The following is a 22,665-nucleotide window of genomic DNA, read 5'->3' as shown; positions in this document are numbered from 1 at the left end:
TTGGTTCTAGCGCTACAGCGCCTAAGGGAGGGCGCTACAGTGCTTGGGGGGCAGCACTACAAAGCTACCTTATTTTTCCTAGTTCCTATTTTGGGCACTTCTAAGGGTTTTTGGCTTGGGTTTTTAATTCCTAAGGCTCGAGATTGAATCTACTAACTATTTGGGTACGATTCGGGGTCTCGGGAGTGAGGTTTAGGTCAAGAACCTTTTATTGTTCATTTTCCTTGATGGGAGTTATATTTGGTTATGACTAGGTGATCGCTAAGGAATCAATGGATCGATCGTTCTCAAGCGTCGTTCTTGTATTATTTCTCGCTCGAACAAGAGGTAAGAAAACTGCACTCCAGTATGTGACATGCATGGTTATTAATGAGGCATGTTGAGTGTTTTACATGTGGACTTTGATTACATATTAAATGCTTAGCAATCTTGCTTATCCGTGAATGCCACTGACCTATGAGTTAGGAATTGGCAATGGTGTCAGTATTGATTGTGAAGCTGTGACTTATTAGTCAAGTTCGACAGTAGTACTGAGCACTGGTCATATGGTATTGGCTTATGAGTCAAGAACGGTATTAGCGTGTTTAACACAAGCCGAAAAGATTAGATCTAATCGACATAAGCATTATCGTCAGAAGCATGAAGGGCTTGACCGACCTTAAGTTCGATGAACACACAAGCGCTTGTCTAGTCTAATGGCTAGTTAACTAGAGCTAGGACCAGAAGGCCCAAGTGAATGCATCGTCACATGGCTAAGGGTGCGGAGCCCAAGTTAGTGACTCACTCGTCAGTCACTCATCTGATTCAAGTTTGTGACTCCATAGACACTCATCTAGTTTAAGTTAGTGACTTACTCATCAGCTACTCATCTGATTAGGGCTATACGCCCCAGCATGATTATTAGAATCTCGATACCATCTGATTAGGGCTATACGCCCCAGCATGATTATTAGAATCTCAATATTATCTGATTAGGGCTATAAGCCCTAACATGGTTACTAGAATCTTGAAGTGATAATTTCTTATCTGTTTAGGGCTATAAACCCTGTATGATTATCATAATCATCATGTGATACTGTATAAATGCAGTAATGAGTTTTCTTGCTGAGCCTTGGCTCACAGGTGCTATGTTGTGCAGGTAAAGGGAAAGAAAAGCTCACCCAGCCTTGAGTGGAGAGCTTAGGTGGCGATGTGCACATATTCGGCCGCTTGACCACCACGGCCTAGGGGTTTCTCACAAGAATTAGGGGATAACCCTATTTTTGTCGCTTAGGTCGGCGGGTTATCATTTTTACACTGTAATTGCCATTTTGGATTGTAAATAACTTGTAAATGTTTTTATGGGCCCATGTACAGTTTTATGTTTTGAATAAAATATATCATTTTATTTTGATCGAGATTTTTCACCTTAGCCTATTAATGATACCTAGATGCATGTTTATAACCAAATGACTCGATTAGCGAGTTAAGCACGGTTCAAAGTTCACAGTAATAGTCTTGGAGTAACCAAGGCGTTACAGGCTCCTAGTTTAATTTCTTCCATAAATATTATGAAAGTTTCACCTACTGTAGAAATAAATTATTTTTTTTCAATTACACAATTAAATTTGATGTCATATGATATTTTGATGATATTTGATATTAACATTTAGAAAAGTATTTAGATGATATAAACATTGCTTATGACAGTAATTAACTTATATGAGCAAATATAAAATTAGATTTTTTATTAGATAATATTTTTATAAAAATAAATAATTTATAATGTTATAATAATTACAATTTTAATTTATCAAGAAAATTTGAAATTTTTTAATTTTAGCAATTTATATATTTTATATGATTTTAATAAAATTAATAATAATTTTTTGATTTATAAAATTTCTACAAATTAACAAATTCTTATACTACCAAACAAATAAAACTAATATTTCCATAAATTAGGGACAAGATTCCCGTAAATAACCAAATACGGTAATATAGTTTTTCAGACAATAAAATTGCCCTCCTAGCTATCCAGCAATCTGAAAATTTTAAACTTTCCCTACCCAATGACTTCTTATTGTTGAAAAATACATCTCAAACAAAATATAAAAGAATATTATTAAACTTTGATTATTAACATTAAAAATTAATTTCAGCCATGTATAATCCGTTAGAAATCTCTTATACGTATTTGAAAAAGAAAATACTAACGTCCACAATATTTAAGTTTACCTAATCTCTATCTACATACTTGAGGTGAGGTTTATATATGATTTATCTATTTTATCATTTGTGATTTTGTTTTATTTCAAAAAATAATTATTAACAATTTAAAAAATTAATATAGTTACAATTTATTGTGATGTTATACTTTTAGGTTATATATAAAGTATCATTCATTTATTTTGATTTGTAATATGTCTAAATATTAGTATTTTTTTTCTTATATTGGCGATTGATTTAACTCAATCTTGCTAAATATTTTTTTAGTTATATTAATATTTAACATATTATTTATATTTATATATGAGTCGATATGATTTTTTAGAATAATTTATATATGATTTATCTATTTTCTCATAATTTGTGATTTTTTCTAATTTTTTTATTTAACAAAAGAATTGATTAATAATTTAAAAATCTCTATAGTCCCACATCACCATTGTGATGTTATATAAATGTAACCTTTAATTTTTACCATTTTGTGAAGATCGTTTTTTTTATAACTGTTTGTCACACAATTTTTTTATTATTATTTTTTTTATAAATATTCATTTATTTCATTTAATTTCCACACCATTGCACACTTTTCTTCCAAATTATCAACATCACAAAATTTATTTTCTTACCAATAGATTCCCAAAATTCTCAAAATTCTCCAAATACCAACTCTCAAAATCTAAATTTTGAATATTCTCAAGTTTTTCAAAATTCATCATTTTCTCCACATACCAATCCCCAAAATCCAAATTTTCAATATTCTCATTTCAATCAAAATTTTCAAAATACTCCCTCTACTAATCTTCAAAATCCAAATTTTCAATATTCTCAATTTAACCAAAGTTTTCCAAATTCTCAAAATTTTCCCACGTCCTCTTACCCTTACCAAAATTTTGGCTCTTTTGAGACACCCCAACAAGCTCCATTCTTCACACCAAAAAATTCACTACCATATGCCTTTCATATGCCTTCCCTACACCAACCCAAAATGGTTTCAAGAAATTACAGGCCATGTATGGAAAAGTCTAGTATTCATTTGAATCATGAAACATCATCGACATCTATCTCTGAAACCCAACCTAAACATGGTGTTCAAGGGTTGGAAAATTTAGTTATACACAATGAAGATGAATCAAGGCATAAAGGTAAAGTCAAATGGAGCAAGGAAGCCACTATACTTCTGAAAAGTGGATGACATAATACATCTAAGGATGCCATTGTGGGGAATGACCAAACTTCTAAACATTTCAGGGCTTGGATCGCAGAATACTACAACACCAACCAAAAAGGCGAGCAAGCAAGAACTGGAAGGTAATGCAAAGATCATTGGAATAAGATTAATCAAAAGATGGCGTGTGTCAATGGGTGTTATAAATGAGTAGAACAAGCATATCACAGTGGTTGGTCTAATGAGCAAATTCTTGAGAATGCACATCAATTGTACAAATTTGAAAATAGCAACTCAAAATTTCTGCTTGTGGATTGTTGGAGATTGCTAAAGGATGAGGCGAAATAGAATACAATGTAGCAACCAAAAGGTGGTAAGAGAACAAAGGTGGCAGAATCAGGGGTATTTACTTCTTCTTCCAATGCAGATATCAGTGATGATGAAGTATGTGAAGTGATCCCTACTGGCCAAAAGGCAGCAAAGAGAAAAAAGAAGGAAAATAAAGACACACATACTAGATTTATAGAGATTAGTGAACGGAAAGCATCTGCATTGGAGAAGTTGGTGGCGATAAAGAAGAAAGAGGCAGAAGATAATAGGATGAAAAAATACATGGATTATCTCATCATGGACACGTCGCATATGACTCTTGAACAAAAGAGAGATCGTGAACACTTGTGTACTTATATTAAGAATAATATCCTGAAGTTGTAATTGCTATGTATTTTTATCAACCGAATTATTATGTATTTTATTTAAATAAATTATCCTTTATTTTAACGGTTACATTTTAACGACTATATTTTAATTGCTACATTTTAACGGCTATATTTTAACGGCTACATATATATGTCACCATGTCTATAAATACCAAATTTCAATCTTCCTTTTACTCAACTCTCTATTTAATCCTTCATTTTAGTCTCTCATTCATCTTTCATTCCCAAATATCATATACTCTAAGTTCGACAGTGGATTCACCAAATTCTCCGAATCCATATGACAATATGAGTGTAGAGGAAATCATAATTGCAGAGTGTAGATGATAATGATGATCAATATTTCAAAGCACTCATGGATGGGGGTAGCTCAACAAGACAAGGAAGAAGGAGAGCTCACATTGATATGGGTCATGTAGAAGGACACCAACGTTTGTTCGATGACTAATTTTCTGATGAACCTCTGTATATAGAATATCAATTTCGAAGAAGATTTAGAATGCGTAGACACGTATTCCTACGCATAGTGCAAGCTCTAGAAAATCATTCAAAGTATTTCGATATGAGGTTTGATACAGTCGGTAGAAGGGGGCTTTCTCCATTATAGAAGTGCACCGCTGCTATGCGAATGCTGGCATATGGAGCGTCTACCGATTATGTTGATGAGTATATTCGAATTGGTGAAACCATCGCTATTGAATGTCTAGTCAATTTCGTTTGGGGAGTGAATGATATTTTTGGGACTGAATATTTAAGATGGCCCAATGCTGGGGACATTCGTCGCTTACTTCAAATGGGGGGGGGGGGGGTGCGTGGTTTTCCAGGCATGTTGGGAAGCATTGATTGTATGCACTGGGAATGGAAAATTTTCCCAGTTGCATGGAAAGGCCAATTAACACGAGGTGATCATGACAAACCAACAATCATGCTTGAAGCAGTTGCGTCACAAGATCTTTGGATATGGCATGCATTTTTTAGTGTTCCAGGATCCAATAATGATCTCAACGTGTTAAATCAATCCCCATTATTCACTTATATCTTACAAGGGAAAGCTCCAAGAGCTGAGTTTACGATAAATGGCACACAATACAACAAGGGGTACTATCTAGTAGATGGTATCTATCCAGAGTGGGGTACATTTGTTAAAACTATCCCACTGCCTCAAGGAGAGAAAATAAAATTATTTGTCCGATGCCAAGAAGCGGTACGCAAAGATGTTGAGAAAGCATTCAGAGTACTTTGAGCGAGCATTCCGAGTACTTTAATCTCATTTTTTTATTGTACGAGGACCAGCACGTTTTTGGCAAAGAAATGTTCTTAAAAGATATTATGTATGCATGCATCATATTGCACAACATTATTGTCGAGGATGAAAGAGATGCATATGAGAGTTTGTTTGATTTTAATTATGATGACGGCCCCGCCAACACCCCAATGGTTGAAGTATTGCATGGACCTATTTTTGACTTCCCGATAATGCTTCAAAGAAATCCTGAAATTCGTGATAGAAACATTCATCCCAATCTTCAGGCGGACTTGGTAGAGCACATATGGTCAAAATTTAGAAATCATTTTAATTATCATTTTTTAATTATGTTAGATTGATTAATTATGATTATATCATTTTATAAGCTCCTTTAAATTTCGTCTAATTTAAATTTCATGTAATATTTATTTATATTAATATACGAATTTAAAAAATTTAGTGTGACAATATTTATAATTACAAAATAATATATTACATAATAATGTGTGGGACCGTAGTTGACAACTTTTGGGGTGGCTTAGCATTGGAGCATTTTTATGGAAAAATTTGCCAAAAATGATGTGGATGAGAGAGAAAATAAAAAATTATATTTTGGGATGATTTGGACATGTTAAGCAACTAATGGGGTAGCCACCATTGGAGTTGCTCTAATGACAAAGAATGGTTTATATAATCTACGTTCGAATAAAAGAATATAATAATAAAAGAGTAATATTTGGATTACATTTAAATTTTGTACACAATTCTTACACAATCAAGTGTATTTAATCTTATTCACACAGTTAAAAGTGATGTGATCCCCACTTAAAATATATATGACAAAAATTGAATATACATATCATAATGTGTAAAAAGTATGTAAAATTTAAGTGTGTAATAAAAATAATTGGTTAAATAACACACATATAAATATATTTAATGTATATGTGACTTTTTTTCTTTTTTTGATAAAGATGTATTTTTATGTTTAGGAAGTGAGGAAGCAAATCATGTTGGGTTTTATGCCCTTATAAAACCACATCTTTTATGTAATTTATTTATTATCAATAAAGTAGTAGAAATCATTTTGTTCAATCAAATTGTGTTGTTTACATGTATGTTAGGATCAAACCTAATGACAATAGATGAAAAATGAACACAATAAACTAGAACAAAAGCATAAACACACAGCACCAAGTTTACTTGGTTCAGTAGACAAAAGCATGATGATTTTGCTACCTACATACAAGGTAGGGCAATGCAAGCCCTAGATGAAATTCACTATGAAAATAGAAGAGATTACATCCACCAATGTAATGTACAGAGATCTAAAGAACTACTCTCAAACCCCAATTGTGTATCAAAAACAATTAGAAGAAAGTTACAAACCTACAAACCCTAAAGATTAGTTCCCCAAGAACTAATCTCTCTCTAGAAATCTCTCTCAATTACAAAATGCACTCTCTGATTTGATCTAAAATGTTCTGAACAAAATGGGTTAATATATCTCTAATAAGACAACCAGCCACATAAGCAAATCCCGTCAAAACTGATTTTCTGATATAAAACACAGAAATGTCGAGACATCTAAAACGCATTTTGAGACATGGGCACAAGTCGCGACCACTAACAACCCTGGTCGCGGCCACTGTATAAAAACGAGGCAACTTCAATAATCTTGTAACGACCCAACTATCTATGAGACTTAGGTCATTAAATCTACTAGACATAACTACAACTTTGAAGAGAACATACATGAGAAAATTCATAACTTTATTGTAATACATAAATAATATTGTAATACATAAATGAGCTCTTTGTTTTAAAATAAAACAGAACTTTAAATAAAATTGTTTTAAAAGCTAAATGCGGAAAAATACAAAAAAACGTAATTTAAAGAGACTAAAAAAAACGTTGTCCTCGAATCGACATGCAGCCCACCCATTCCATTCACCTCCATACACACACCAAGCTTCCAAGAATCCTTCCGCCTTTGCATCTATTTTCCTGCATCACACTAAAAGAAAAGGAGTGAGCCTAATGTCCAGCAAGGAAAAACTACTAACAACATAAATCATATACATAAAATTATATCATAAATATATACTATAAACATATCATAACATATACTATAAACATATGACTATAAAATGTATACCATATAGGACTATACTATTAATGGCCATTATGACATGTGATAAACCATCTACGTCCCCTATCTAATATTTGAGGTAGGTTAGATCACATGTAGTGTATGATAACCCATCTAGGTCCCCTGTCTAATATTTGAGGTAGGGTAAATCATAACATAACATATTAAAACATAATCTTATCATAACATATTATACATAAACATAACATATAAGCATAACATATCATACAACATACAAAATCTATCCTATTTTCCTTACCAAAACAAATGCGGGATATGAGAACAAATGCGGGACTTGGAACACTCCTAAACCAATAATAAGAATAGTGAGTATTTCTTAAAACAAAGAGATGAAAAGAATAGAACTAAACCACCAAGAGAAAACTTACCGAGAAGACACCTTAAGTTCAAAGAACTTAAAAACCTAACCACAAAACCATAACAAAAGTTAGAACCTGAATGAAAACTAAAGAAACTAAGGAATCAAACAGGATTGAACTTAAGAATAAGGGTACCTTTATTGACCTTATGGATTGGTCTATCCCTAATACCAAAATGCACTAATCTCACTTCCCGAAGTGTTTTATAAAGCTTAACAATAACAAAACTTTTTCCCATCCCAAGTGTTTATCACTCTTATGGTCTCACTAGCACCTTGGAGTCTGATCACAGCTGAAGAGTAAGTGAAAAATCTTCTTTTTGGCTTGAATAAAAATAATGAATTTAATTGAAGATATTTGAATACTCGTCAATCAGAGGCTGAAGACTCGGTGAAAACTATCATAGGTAGGTCTAAGGAGTCAAAGTTATGTTTAAAAAAAATTAAAACAAAAATAAAAAAATATCTAATATAGGCAATATATCGCCCCTATGTGGCGATATATCGGCTACCCCTAGTCCTGAGTCTCTGTTCGTACGATCGTGCAACGTCAACGTATTTTACCGTATTCTTCGTCACGCGATATATCGGCTCCTATGCTGCGATATATCGGCATACGTGATTATTTTAAACATGTAATTGCACTTTTTCAGCATAATTAAGGTTGGATAATTACTTTGACTTAGTCAAACTTACTTACCAAACAATTTCGGATACCGAGCTTGCATGTCCTCCTCCAACTTCCACATTGCCTCCCGTTCAGAACTATTTCTCCATAGGACTTTGACTTTCAGAATAATCTTAGATCGTAATTCCATCATCCCACTATCTAGGATGTTAACCGGCTGTTCCTCGTAACTCAAGTCTTTCTGGAGTGCAATCGTATCGAACTTGAGGACGTGAGATGGGTCTGACACATATCTACACATCATCGAGATGTGGAACACATTGTAACTATCTGCTAAAGTTGGCGGTAGGGCTAATCTATATGCAACTGCTTCCACTTTGTCCAATATCTCAAAAGGACCTATAAACCAGGGACTAAGCTTGCCTTTTTTCCCGTACCGCTTCACACCTTTCATAGGAGATATTCTTAAGAAGACTTGATCTCCGACTTTGAATTCCACATCACGTCGCTTGGCATCCACATAACTTTTCTGACGACTCTGAGCAGCGAGCATACGTTGTCTAATCAGCGCTACTGCATCCTGAGCTTCTCTAACAGCTTTGGGTCCAAGTAGTTGCCTTTTTCCTACCTCATCCCACTGTAGCGACGATCGACACCTCCTTCCATAAAGAAACTCATAAGATGCCATCCCGATTATTGACTGGTAGCTATTATTGTAGGAGAATTCTATCAGTGGCAAATACTTACTCTATGATCCTCAGAAATCAAGTACATAAGCGCGCAACATGTCTTCTAAAATCTGTACGGTACGCTCGGACTGACCGACTGTTTGAGGATGAAATGTTGTACTAAGACTTAACTTGGTACCCATAGCTTGCTGCAAGCTTCTCAAAAATCTTGATCTATCAGACACTATTGTCTTGGGGATTCCATGCAGTCTTACTAACTCTTGAACATAAATATATGTGTATTGTTCAGCTGTGTATGAAGTCTTGACAGGCAGGAAATGAGCTGATTTGGTTAATCTATCTATTACTACCCAAGCTGAGTCGTGCTGCTTATTCGTTAAAGGCAAACCCATCTCAAAATCCATAGTTATATCGTCCCATTTCCATTATGGAATGATGAGTGGTTGTAATAAACCTGCAGGCCGCTGATGTTCTACTTTCACTTGCTGGCATACTAAGCATTTAGACATGAATTCTGCTACATCCTTCTTCATTCCTGGCCACCAATATATTGCCTTGATGTCGTGTGTCATCTTGGTAGACCCTGGGTGAACTGAGTATGGTGTGTTGTGTGCTTCCTCTAAAATATTCATCTTAATCCCTTGATCATTCAGTACGCATACCCGATCCTTATATCTTAATAACCCCTAACTTGATATTGAGAAATCTGTGGCCTTCCTTTTTCTAACTGCATCCATATGTGTTACTAACGTGTCATCATGCACTTTCCCATTCCGTATATCTTCTAACAGACTTAATTGAATGGACAAGTTTGCCAGTTTACCAATGACTACTTCTATTCCAGCATTGATCAGCTCCTGCTGTAGCGGCTTTTCTATTCCAGCTAACGCTACTAGACTTCCATAATTCTTCCTACTTAGCGCATCAGCAACTACGTTTGCTTTTCCTGGGTGGTATAAAATTTCGCAGTCCTAATCTTTTACTAGTTCTAACCACCTGCGCTGCCTCATGTTGAGCTCCTTCTGAGTGAAGAAATACTTCAAGCTTTTATGGTCCGTATAAATCTTACACCATTCTCCATAAAGATAGTGGCGCAAGATTTTCAATGCAAAGACCACCGCTGCCAACTCTATATCGTGAGTTGGATAGTGTTGCTCGTACTCCTTCAATTTCCTTGAGGCGTAAGCTATCACCTTGTCATTTTGCATCAGCACACAACCCAATCCTTACTACGACGCATCACAGTAGACTAAGAACTTGTCATTGGTGTCGGTACACAAAGTACTGGTGTTGAGCATAGTTTATCCTTAAGCAACTGGAAGCTCTCTTCACACCTATCATTCCAATTGAACCTCTGCTGCTTCCGAGTCAGGTTGGTGAGCGGAGTGGCTATCTTAGAAAAACCTTCTACGAACCTCCGATAATAACCTGCTAATCCCAGAAAACCTCGTACTTCAGACGCATTATTTGGTCTTGGCCAATCCTTCACAGCCTCTACTTTAGATGGGTCTACCGCAATTCCGAAATGCTACTTGTGAATGCCAAAATTCGCATTTCTTAAACTTGGCGTAAAGCTGATGCTCCTTTAGTCGCAGCAAGATCAACCTTAAATGTTTCTCATGCTCGACTTTATCCTTTGAGTACACCAAGATATCGTCAATGAATACTACGAAGAATTTATCCAAGTAGTCCTTAAAGACCCTAATCATTAAATCCATAAACGCGGCTGAAGCATTGGTAAGATCGAAAAACATAACTAGAAACTCATAATGCCCATAACGAGTTCTAAAAGCTATCTTAGGAATGTCATCTTCCCGTACCTTGAGCTGATGATACCCGGACCGTAGATCAATCTTTGAGAACATGGTCGCTGCTTGGAATTGATCAAACAAGTCGTCAATCTTGGGTGGCGGGTACTTATTCTTAATCGTCACCTTATTCAGCTCGCGGTAATCTATGCACATTCGCATACTACCGTCCTTCATCTTTACAAACAAAACTGGTGCTCCCCATGGCAAATGGCTCGGTCTAATGAAACCCAAGTCTAGGAGTTCTTGTAGCTGCGTCTTTAACTCCATGAGTTCGGTAGGTGCCATCCGATATGGTGCCTTGGAGATAGGCTTGGTGCCTGGTATTAGTTCGATTGTGAAGTCAATTTCCCAAGTCAAAGGCAATCCTGGCAAGTCGTCAGGAAATACCTCTGGAAATTCCTTTACAATGTGCACATCTCCCACCTTTAGTGGTATTTCCTTTACCACATCCGTAACACTAGCTAAGAATGCTTGACATCCTTTTTCTATCATCTTCTAAGCTTTAAGTGACGAAATAAGTGGTGTGCATAGACCTGAAAACTTTCCCATAAAACATAGCCTCTGGCCGTTAGGAGTCTCGAACATCACTTGCTTACGTTTGCAATCGATGGTTGCGCCATGCCTTGCTAGCCAGTCCATTCCTAGTATCACATCGAAGTCTTTAATCTCTAGTTCTATCAGGTCTCCTTCTAGTTCTACGTCCTCTAACTTGATTGGTATGCCTCGTACTATCCGTGATGATAGGACTACTTCACCCGAAGGTAATTCTGTTACAAACCTTGTTCTAAATTTTTCACAAGGTTTGTCTAATTTCTCTATCATTCCTAACGAGATATACGAATGAGTGGTTACCGAATCAAATAATACATAACATATATTATGGAGAATAGAAACTAACCTGTAACTACTTTATTTCTAGCGTCAGCTTCTCCCTGGGTTAAGGCAAAGACTCTAGCAAGAACCATCTTGTTGTCCTTTTTCTCTTCTGGCTTGAGCTGGGAACATTCCCTCTTCTGGTGACCTTGCTGACCATAGTAGTAGCATCCCTTGGTGTTTGCACAACACTCACTAGGATGTTTCTTTTGGCACTTAAGCATTGTGGGTATTCTACATAACATGAATTATTGCCTCCATTGTTTGTTCGTGCTCTTTTATCGTTGTCGGATTGCTTATTGTCAGAATGCCTTCTCTTCTGACCATTATTGTTGCTGGATTGATGGATGTTGTTGTGGTTGTTCTGACCATTCTGATTTTGGCTCTACTGCTTAGGCTCAGACTTACTGGCTTCCTCCTTACTAACATTCGCCTGAAGCCTTTCCACTTCTATAGCCGTATCTAGAGAAACGACATCGTAGGAGTTCCAGGGTTTCCTAGCTTAACCCCTAACTCGATCTTTGGTCTAAGTTCTCTAATGAACTTGGTAACCCTCAGAAAATCAGTTGGAACCAACTCTAGCACAAACTTGGCTAATCAATCAAACTGCCGAGCATTCTCTGCTACCGTCAAGTTTCCCTGCTTCAGACTAGTGAACTCCTCGACCCTTATGGCAATGACTGCCGAGTTGTTATACTTTTTGGAACAGCTCCACAAATCTGGTCAATGTCATGGTGGCGACATCGTGAGTCTGCTGAACTAAGTCCCACCATATTCTAGTGTCCTTCTTAAGCAGAGATGACAAGCAGGATATACGATCCGCGTTGCCGAGATTTATGTGCACTAGGATCGGCTCTACATTTCTGAGCCATTCTTCTGCCTCGAAGGGGTTTCTTGTCCCTTCAAAGTTAGGAGGGTGCTGCTTACGAAACTGCTCGTAGATTGGCTCCATGTACTGAGCTGGGTATGGAGCATAGTTTGCCATTGGCCATCCCCCATAAGGACCTACTTGATGGGGTGCTTGAGCCGTTTTCTGAGGCTGCAGTTGCGGCTGAGGCTGTGGTTGTGGCTGAGTCGGTTGTCATTGTTGTAGTGATTACTCAACTTGTCGTCGTAGTCTGGCAACTTCCACAGTGTTGTCAACCAGCGGCGGCAGTGTATTCCGGTTGGCATTTGCACGCCTTCCCCTTCTGCGAACTGGAAGGGCTTCATTGCTGTCAGAAGCGGCGTTGGGGACATTTCCATTGGTGTGAGCAGATCTTCTAAGCGACATCTTCAGCAGAGTTCTAACAGTTGAGAAAAACATGTTAGAACTTTCCTTAATAGGCTCTAAGGAAAAAAATTAATCTAAGCAAACATAACTCGGGCCTATTAATTATGACTTCTTATGAAAAGAATTATATAAGCCTTCTTTATAATTACGGTGTGTTTCTAAACTTAGAAAAATAAGCTATCTTTATTATTTTCAAAGTGTGTTTCTAATTATCCTATATGACTTAATTCTCAGGCTTGAAACTCATCGTTGTTCCAAAGTTAACCATACTGAGGGAGGGCTGGGATTAGTAAAATTGTTCCCACTACTATGGCCCCCTATCACTCAATATAGAGAACCTGGTTCATTGATTTGTATCCACCCTCACCAAACTTAGTCATTATTTATTAAATTTATTATTTATTATGATTGCAAAAATAAAATCAAACTCATACATGTCATTAAAATAACAATGATATTAATTTGGAAAAACAATTTTCACTAAGTACAATCATAAAGGTAAAATAATAAATAAAATAAATAAATAAACTAATCTATTCTAAAAATTGGGATCTTCTACATCAGATCCTTCATTTAACATGTCATCATCTATCTCTTCATAATCATCATTTTCGTGAGCCTCAAAAATTCCTATTGGAAGATTCGTAAAGATTCTATTCTTTTGTTCTTGTGTGAATTGGAGTTCCATCTTAGATGTAAACCAAATTATGAGAAAATAATATCTCATAGCTGGTGGTATTTCATCTTCAACATCTAATTGTCTCCCATATTTCTTCCAAAGCAGCAATTACAAAAAAAAAATCTCTAAAAAGCCTAATTACTAAAATATATTGCTCTGTAGCTTTCATCATTATTTGCTTAGTTGTTTGGAGATGAACTACTTGATTATGGAATAAAAGAATTCTCCGAGTGATTCTCTCCAATACACCTATTGTATTTCTTGGTTCTCTAATCCTCTTTAAGGCTTTAATGGCTCGGATATCGTTATGTTGATGGTCATAACTCGTCAACTAAGTTAAGTTGGAAAGAATTGCAAAATAAAGATTATCAATAGAAAAGCCTTAGAAATTTAAGTATCAATTCAAGAACAACTGCAGAAGAACAATGGTGAAATCAATTTTCATTCACTATGGTGCACTTGCTACAGTAAATTTTCCAACCCTCTTCCAAGTGGAAGTGGGGTTCATTTTATAGTAGGCTCTAATGGCCTGGGATACATGGTGGTCCAGGGGACCAGGTGGTACACAAGTACTCTGTCAGGAGAGTGGTCTCAGGGGTAGTGGTGTTGGTTCCAGTACATGGCCAGGTACCATGAGGATGTCTCCATTACTTGATCCGTACGTATGTCAGAGGAGTGGTGACAGACATAGTGGCGCAGGTGGTGGTGGTATCAACTCTGACACCTGGCCATAGACACACAAGCCCTAACTCTTCTCCTAGCACACCCACTATCCTACTGGTACGGGTGTCCGTACTCGACATACAGGGTCTTAAAGGCCGTACCTAGTACTAGATTGTACAAGTATGTTCCATTTGAATCATACTTGGGCTTTTACCTCCAACTGTTGGGGCCTCGATAGGCCTTCGTAATAGAGACCACATCGACGTATAGGGAGTGAGACACTTTATGTATTGAAGGGTCGTGGCGCGAGGCTGTGCCGCACAGGGGCGCGAGGCCGAGGGCGCACGGGTGCGAGGCCGTGGGCGCACAGGCGCACAGGCGCGAGGTCGTGGGCGCACGGGCGCGAGGCCGTGGGGTGCACGCACGCGAGGCCATGGCGCGGGGCACGAGAGGCCGAGGGGCACGCGGACACGCGAGGCCGCGATGCGGGGGTACGCTAGGCCGTGGCGTGCAGGGGTGCGAGACAGGGCCCTTAAACAGTTTGTGCGATATGCCCGTAGGAAATCGGGTGTACCCACGAGGCGCTTATGGGAGCCTATCTCGTGCTTTTGGCCTTTTTATAATGGTTGAATTTCGAGCATCCACACGTTATATGATAAAGCTCCATCCATATCTTAACTAAAAACATAAGACTAAAACGTTAGCTATAACACATAAACATAATAACTAAAACATAAATACTTACATTGGCGGTTAGATTCGGAGCTTGAGCGTGTGTATCAAGGAGAATTTCATGTAAATGGACTGTTGCTCTGATACCAACTGTAACGACCCAACTATCTATGAGACTTAGGTCATTAAACCTTCTAGACATAACTACAACTTTGAAGAGAACATACATGAGAAAATTCATAACTTTATTGTAATACATAAATAATATTGTAATACATAACTGAGCTCATTGTTTTAAAATAAAACATAACTTTAAATAAAATTGTTTTAAAAGCTAAATGCGGAAAAATATAAAAAAAACGTAATTTAAAGATACTAAAAAAAATGTTGTCCTCGAATCGACACGCAGCCCACCCATTCCATTCACCTCCATACACACACCAAGCTTCCAAGAATCCTTCCGCCTTTGCATCTATTTTCCTGTATCACACTAAAAGAAAAGGAGTGAGCCTAATGTCCAGCAAGGAAAAACTACTAACAACATAAATCATATACATAAAATTATATCATAAATATATACTATAAACATATCATAACATATACTATAAACATATGACTATAAAACGTATACCATATAGGACTATACTATTAATGGCCATTATGACATGTGATAAACCATCTACGTCCCCTATCTAATATTTGAGGTAGGTTAGATCACATGTAGTGTATGATAACCCATGTAGGTCCCCTGTCTAATATTTAAGGTAGGGTAAATCATAACATAACATATTAAAACATAATCTTATCATAACATATTATACATAAACATAACATATAAGCATAACATATCATACAACATACAAAATCTATCCTATTTTCCTTACCAAAACAAATGCGGGATATGAGAACAAATGCGGGACTTGGAACACTCCTAAACCAATAATAAGAATAGTGAGTATTTCTTTAAAGAAAGAGATGAAAAGAATAGAACTAAACCACCAAGAGAAAACTTACCGAAAAGACACCTTAAGTTCAAAGAACTTAAAAACCTAACTACAAAACCATAAAAAAAGTTAGAACCTGAATGAAAACTAAAGAAACTAAGGAATCATACAAGATTGAACTTAAGAATAAGGGTACCTTTATTGACCTGATGGATTGGTCTATCCCCAATACCGAATTGCACTAGTCTCACTTCCCAAAGTGTTTTATAAAGCTTAAGAATAGCAAATCTTTTTCCCAACCCAAGTGTTTATCACTATTATGGTCTCACTAGAACCTTGGAGTCTGATCACAGCTGAAGAGTAAGTGAAAGGGCTAGGTCCTAAGTCCTATTTATAGAGTTCTAGGAATAAAAATCTTCTTTTTGGCCTGAATAAAAATAATGAACTTAATTGAAGATATTTGAATACTCGTCAATCAGAGGTTGAAGACTCAGTCAAAACTATCAGAGGTAGGTCTAAGGAGTCAAAGTTATATATTTTTTTAAATTAAAACAAAAAAATATCTAATATAGGCTATATATCGGCTGCCTCCTAGTCCTGAGTCTCTATTCGTACGATTGTGCAACGTCAATGTGTTTTTCCGTATTCTTCGCCAGGCGATATATCGGCTTCTATGCTGCGATATATCGACATATGTGATTATTTATAACATGTAATTGTACTTTTTCAGCATAATTAAGGTTGGATAACTACTTTTACTTAGTCAAACTACGACCCTAACAGTTTTTGGTGAAGACTAAGTCTTATATTTCTTTATTTTATCATTAAAATAATCATGCTTATGACAAGTGTCATATTCTTATTGGCTCCATCTAAACCTTAGGTTATAATAAATATCATATTTATAACCAGCAATATTAATCAAACCTTATGTTATAATTAAATTCTTAAACTATAGGTTATACTTATAAAATCCATAACTATTGCTAGAAGTTTCTAACTAAGTCCCGGTTTGAACCAAAATCCACGAAATCTAAAATACTACAACTACTACTATCTAGCTAAGTAAACATTCTGGAACTCTACAAATCTCCACCTTTGCCTCTATTTAACAGTGAATCTGACTAATCTGGTTTAAGTTTTAGCAAGTCCAAAGCCTCTTGGAACTTCCTTACTAGAACAACTTTAGTAAATATATATGCTGGGTTTATTTCAGTATCAATCTTCTCCACTTCAATCAACTTCTTGGAGATGATATCACTTATAAAATGAAGTCTGACATCCACATGTTTTTTCCTCTCATGAAACATACTATTCTTAGAAAAATGAATAGCACTCTGGGAGTCACAAAATACAACAGTTTTACCTTGATCAATTTCGAGTTCACTAGCCAACCCTTTGAGCCAAATTCCTTCCTTTACAGCTTCAGTTAAGGCAATGTATTCCGCTTTTGTGCTTGACAAAGCCACCACATGGTGCAAACTTGACTTCCAATTGATGGTATTTCCTCTCAATGTTAAAACATAACCTGGAATGGACCTTCTCTTGCCAAATCACCTGCAAAATCTGAATCACAATAGCTTACAACCCTTGTACTTGTTGTTTCATCTCTGCAAAACTTTAGCTTTAGTTGTGATGAGATTTTTAAATACCTCAACAACCATTTTTCAGCCTTCCAATGTTATGGACTTGGCACTACAGCAAAACCCCTTTTGTGTCAGTCAAATGCATCAGTCAATGTACTTGACTGATGCCGTTGACCGAGAATCAGCATTTGTGGCAGTTGAGCACTGCCACAAATACAGGGGCATTGCGTTAGTGGTAACACTGACACTGTTAGATGGCGAAGTTTGCGTCAGTCACCAACTGACGCCATTAACATCACTGTTTGTGTTAGTGGGAAACTGATGGTAACGACGTGTTTGCGTCAGTTGGGCACTAACGCAAACGGTTAAGCAAAACACGCGTTTTGCTTAACCATTTGCGTCACTGCCCCACTGACGCAAACAAGCTGTTACTGTCAGTTTTGCACTGATGCAAATGGTCCGCCCAATAATAAATCCCATCCATCGTCCCCAAGCCCATCATTCTCCAAAATTCGAAAACTTAGGTTTTCTCCCAACAACCAGCGGCGCCTCTGACTTTCTTGACCCATTTTGGTGAGTTTTTTATTTTTATTTTTTTAATTTTAAGGTTAAATTGATGATATGTTTATGAAACTTATACATATTTTTTATTTTATTTTTTGTATATATTTTTTATTTTGAAGATTATTTTTTGAAAAATCAGATCCTAAAAACCCTCCTCTTTATTTATTTTTTCTGACTGGGTTCTTAGGGTTCATAGGGGTGGCTGGGGTTGTGGGGGTCTTTGGGGGGTGGCTGGGGTCATGGGTGTTGAGAAGGTGGCTAGCTAGGGACTGGGTACATGGGGGTTGGGGTCGCATATGATGGCTGTGGGCTTGGTACATGGGGTCAGGGCTCATAGCTTTTTTTTATTTTTTTAATATAGAGTTTGCGTCAATGCTCAACTGTCACAAACGTGGCATTTGTGGCAGTTCCCAACTGACTCAAACGCTAGTGTTTGCGTCAGTTGGGCACTACCATGTTTGTGATAGTTGGGCACTGACACAAATGTCAGACTTGTTTGTGTCATGGGATTCTGCATCAGTTTCAAAACTGACGCAAAAAATCAATTGTGCCAGTTAGGAACTGTCACAAATGACCTTTTTTTGTAGTAGTATTGTTTGCCAATGAACCTACTTATTTTCTCAATACCATAGGCTAAAATGGTCTAGTGCTTATCATAGCATACATCATACTAATCACTGCATTTGAATATGAGACATCCTTCATTTCAGCTATTGTCACTTCTTCTTCTTCATCCTTCACAGCTCTTAACTTGAAATGAGCACCTATTGGAGTGTTTATAAGCCTTGCTTGTTTTTGCCCGAATACTTGAACTAACTTCTCAATGTATCCCACTTGTGAAACCGTAAGAATACCCTTGTCTCTATCTCTAAAGATCTCCATACCCAAAATCTAGGTCTTTCATATCAAACTCAGTATTTAAAATATCCTTAAGCTTTCGAACCTCTTGCTTATCCTTACATGAAATAAGCATGCCATACACATATATTAGGAGATAAATGAATGAACCATCAATGAGTTTTGTAAAATAAACTCATTTGTCATACTTACTGTGAGTGAAACCTTTCCTTGCCATAAACTCATCAAATTACCTAAACCATTGTCTTGGAGATTACTTCAAACCATATAAATATTTTGCAAAAGATAAAATTTTTCCTCATCACCTTTATGCTCAAAACCTTCTAGTTGTGTCATTGAGATCATTTCCTCCAAATTACCATGTAGAAAGGTCGTCTTGAAATCTAATTGCTCTAACTCTAGATTTTGAATAGCTGAAATGGCCAAGATCAACCTTATAGAAGTATGTTTGACCACCGAAGAAAAAACTTCATGAAAATCTATCCCTTCAATTTGAGAAAATCCCTTCGCCACAAACCTTGCCTTATACCTTGTTTTTTCTTCATTAGGTATCCCAACCTTTTTCTTAAATACCCACTTAGAACAAATCACTCTTTGTCTCTTTTGCTTAGGAACTAACACCCAAGTCTTATTCTTAGCCAAAGTGTTAATTTCTTCTTGCATTGCTTGTTTCCACTTCGGCCAATCCGATCTATTTTTGGCTTCTTGAAATGATGTTGGCTCTCCCATTTCCAAAATATCAGCTACATTTAGAGTAAATGCTATTAGATCTGCTTGAGCATTTCTTATAGGAATATGAACCTGCCTTCTCGCTCTTTCTCTTGATAAGACATAATCTTCAAAAAAAAATTCAGGACTCGTGATTTCTTCTTCAGCTTCTTTTTCAACTTCTTCTTCTTCACCATCTTGTTCACTTTCAACTTGATCACTTGTTCCACTTGGATTAGCATCCATGCTTGGATTTTAATTTTATAACTCAACCTAATACTTGTTTAGAGCCTCGGTTTATTCAGTGGCTTGTTTAACTTGTACCTACAAGTTAGTCTTTTAATATGCATTTTCATGAAATATTTACATCTCTACTAATAATGCACTTTTTTTTCGTGAGCTAGCCAAATTCTATAACCCTTAACCCCACTAGGATAGCCTAAAAAATAACCTTTCTTGGCTCTAGGATTGAGTTTACCTTGAATTACATGCACATATGCTAAACAACCAAATATCTATAAATGATCATATCTTGGAGGTGAACCCGACCACAGTTCTTTAGGAACTTTGAAATTAATGGTTGTAGATGGTGATCTATTTATTAAATAACAAGGTGTAGTTGTTGCTTCAGCCCAAAAAATTTTTGGCATCCCCGAATCATTTAACATGCACCTAACCTTGTCCATTATAGTCCTATTCATACGCTCAGCCATGTCATTTTGTTGTGGCATTTTAGGACATGAACGATGTCGAGTTATTCCATTTTCAGCACAAAAAGAGTCGAATTCTTTATTACAAAACTCTAAACCATTATCTGTCCTAAGTCTCTTTATTCTTTTACCAGTTTGATTTTCTACTAAAGCTTTACATGTTTTAAATGTTTCAAAACCCTCATCTTTAGTTTTAAGAAAATACAATCAAACTTTCCTAGAATAATCATCAATAAAAGAAATAAAATATTGAGACTTAGAGAGTGAGAATGGTACCTGTGGTGAACCCTATAGATCTGAATGGATGTAGTCCAGACTTCCCTTAGTTTTGTGAACTGTAGTAGCAAACTTGAGTCAGTGTGATTTTCCCAACACACAACTCTCACAAAATTCCAAATCTAAAATTTTCTTCTTATCCAAAAGACCTTTCTTTGCGAGTTCTAGCAGACCCTTAACACTCATATGTCCTAGCCTTTTGTGCCATAACCCAATTTGATCATCTCTTTGAACCGAGACACCAAATTCTCACAAAATGGCCAAACCTTGTAGAACATACAACCCGTGTTTAAGAACTCCTTTCAACACCACCATAGAACCTTTTACCACTCTCAAAACTCCACCTTGAACTTTGTAAGAACAACCTGATTTATCTAGTTGCCCTAGAGAAATCAGATTCCTTTTCAACCCTAGAATATGCCTAACCCCAGTCAAAATCCTGACTGTACCATCCCACAGCTTTAGCTTTATTCTCCCTTCACCAACAACATTACAAGCCTGATTGTTGCTCATGAGTACCTTGATTCCTTGAACTGTTTTGTAGTCAATAAACCATTGCCTTCTAGGTGTCATATGGAAAGTTCACCCAGAATCTAAGATCCACTCATCCTTTGAATCTGCATTACTGACTGTTAAAACATCTGAAACGACTATCCAAACATCGACTGTACCAAACTCATCTGAGACAACTGTTGTGATTCCAAAAGTCCCTTTTCCTATCTTTTGATCCTTGTTAGACCTCCACTGTGGACATTGCTTCTTGTAATGACCCTCCTTATTAGAAATCAAACAAACCTTTGATCCTTGAGCACCATTTCTTGATTGTGACCTAGACATTCCTTTACTCAAACATTCTCCATTTTGTTTGGATTGCTTGCCATTAGCCTTCAAATCTAGTTCTTTGGAGTAAGCAACTGCTGTCACTTCCTCTATAATCAAAGTGTCCTGGTTGTACTTAATAGTGTCCTTGAGTTGGTCATATTATCAAGGGAGAGAATTCAAAAGAAAAATAGCTTAGTCTTCCTCATCTATTTTTAACTTACAGATTTTCCATATCTGAAACTAACTTAGTGAATTCATCTATATTTTCATCAATGGTTTTATTCTCATCCATCTTGAAACCATAAAAAGTTTGTTTCAAATAAATCTTATTTGGTAAAGCCTTTTCATATACAATTGTTCTAACTTATTCCACATTTCACAAGATGAAGTTTTTTTTATTACCTTTCTTAGAACTGAATCGCTTAAACTCATAATGATTGTGTTTCCTACCTTCTTGGGAATCTCAGCCTTGTTCTTAATTGAATCCCCCATCTTAGAATCACCTTCAAGATTATCATCCAACCTGAGATTTCCCAAATGTGCCATCTATTAGGAACAGTTCCTAGTGCGCAACAAAAATTGCGGTAATGATAGTTGTTATCCCCAAAATTTGAAAATGATGATGTGGCAATAGAAATGACAAGTGGCAAGGAATGGTTGGGTGACCTGGCTTAGGAGTAGCCCAGTAGGCCATCGAAGAATTTTGACTGGCTTCAGAAGTGTCATGACCGACCAGGCATGACCTTGTCCGACCAGTCACGTGTTTGTCTGCCCAGGAATGACCTTGTCTGCCCAGACATGACCTTGTCTGCCCAGGCATGACTTTGTCCGACCAGGCATGAACTTGGTCGATCGGTCATGACCATGTCCGACCAGCTAAGTGCATGTCTGCCCAGCTAAGTGCATGTCTTCCCAGTTAAGTGCATGTCTGCCCAGTCAAGTGCATGACTGCCCAGTCAAGTGCATGACTGCCTAGTCAAGTGCATGACTGCCCAGTAAAGGTGTGGCCGACCAGACTGAAGGTGATATGGATCAACTAG

General features: G+C 36.7%; 1 protein-coding gene across 1 annotated transcript; it reads left to right on the top strand.

Annotated features, from left to right (window-relative positions):
* The first annotated feature begins 4,714 nt into the window (after positions 1-4,714).
* On the top strand, positions 4,715-5,335 carry LOC133818764 (uncharacterized). The gene has a single exon (XM_062251804.1). It carries the CDS (start codon positions 4,715-4,717, stop codon positions 5,333-5,335), a length of 621 nt encoding a protein of 206 aa, XP_062107788.1.
* Positions 5,336-22,665: the final 17,330 nt, after the last annotated feature.

This window comes from Humulus lupulus, chromosome 1 (genome assembly GCF_963169125.1).
Source record: "Humulus lupulus chromosome 1, drHumLupu1.1, whole genome shotgun sequence".
NCBI lineage: Eukaryota > Viridiplantae > Streptophyta > Magnoliopsida > Rosales > Cannabaceae > Humulus > Humulus lupulus.
Note: the sequence above shows the minus strand (reverse complement) of the source record. Positions and strands in the feature narration are given on the sequence as shown.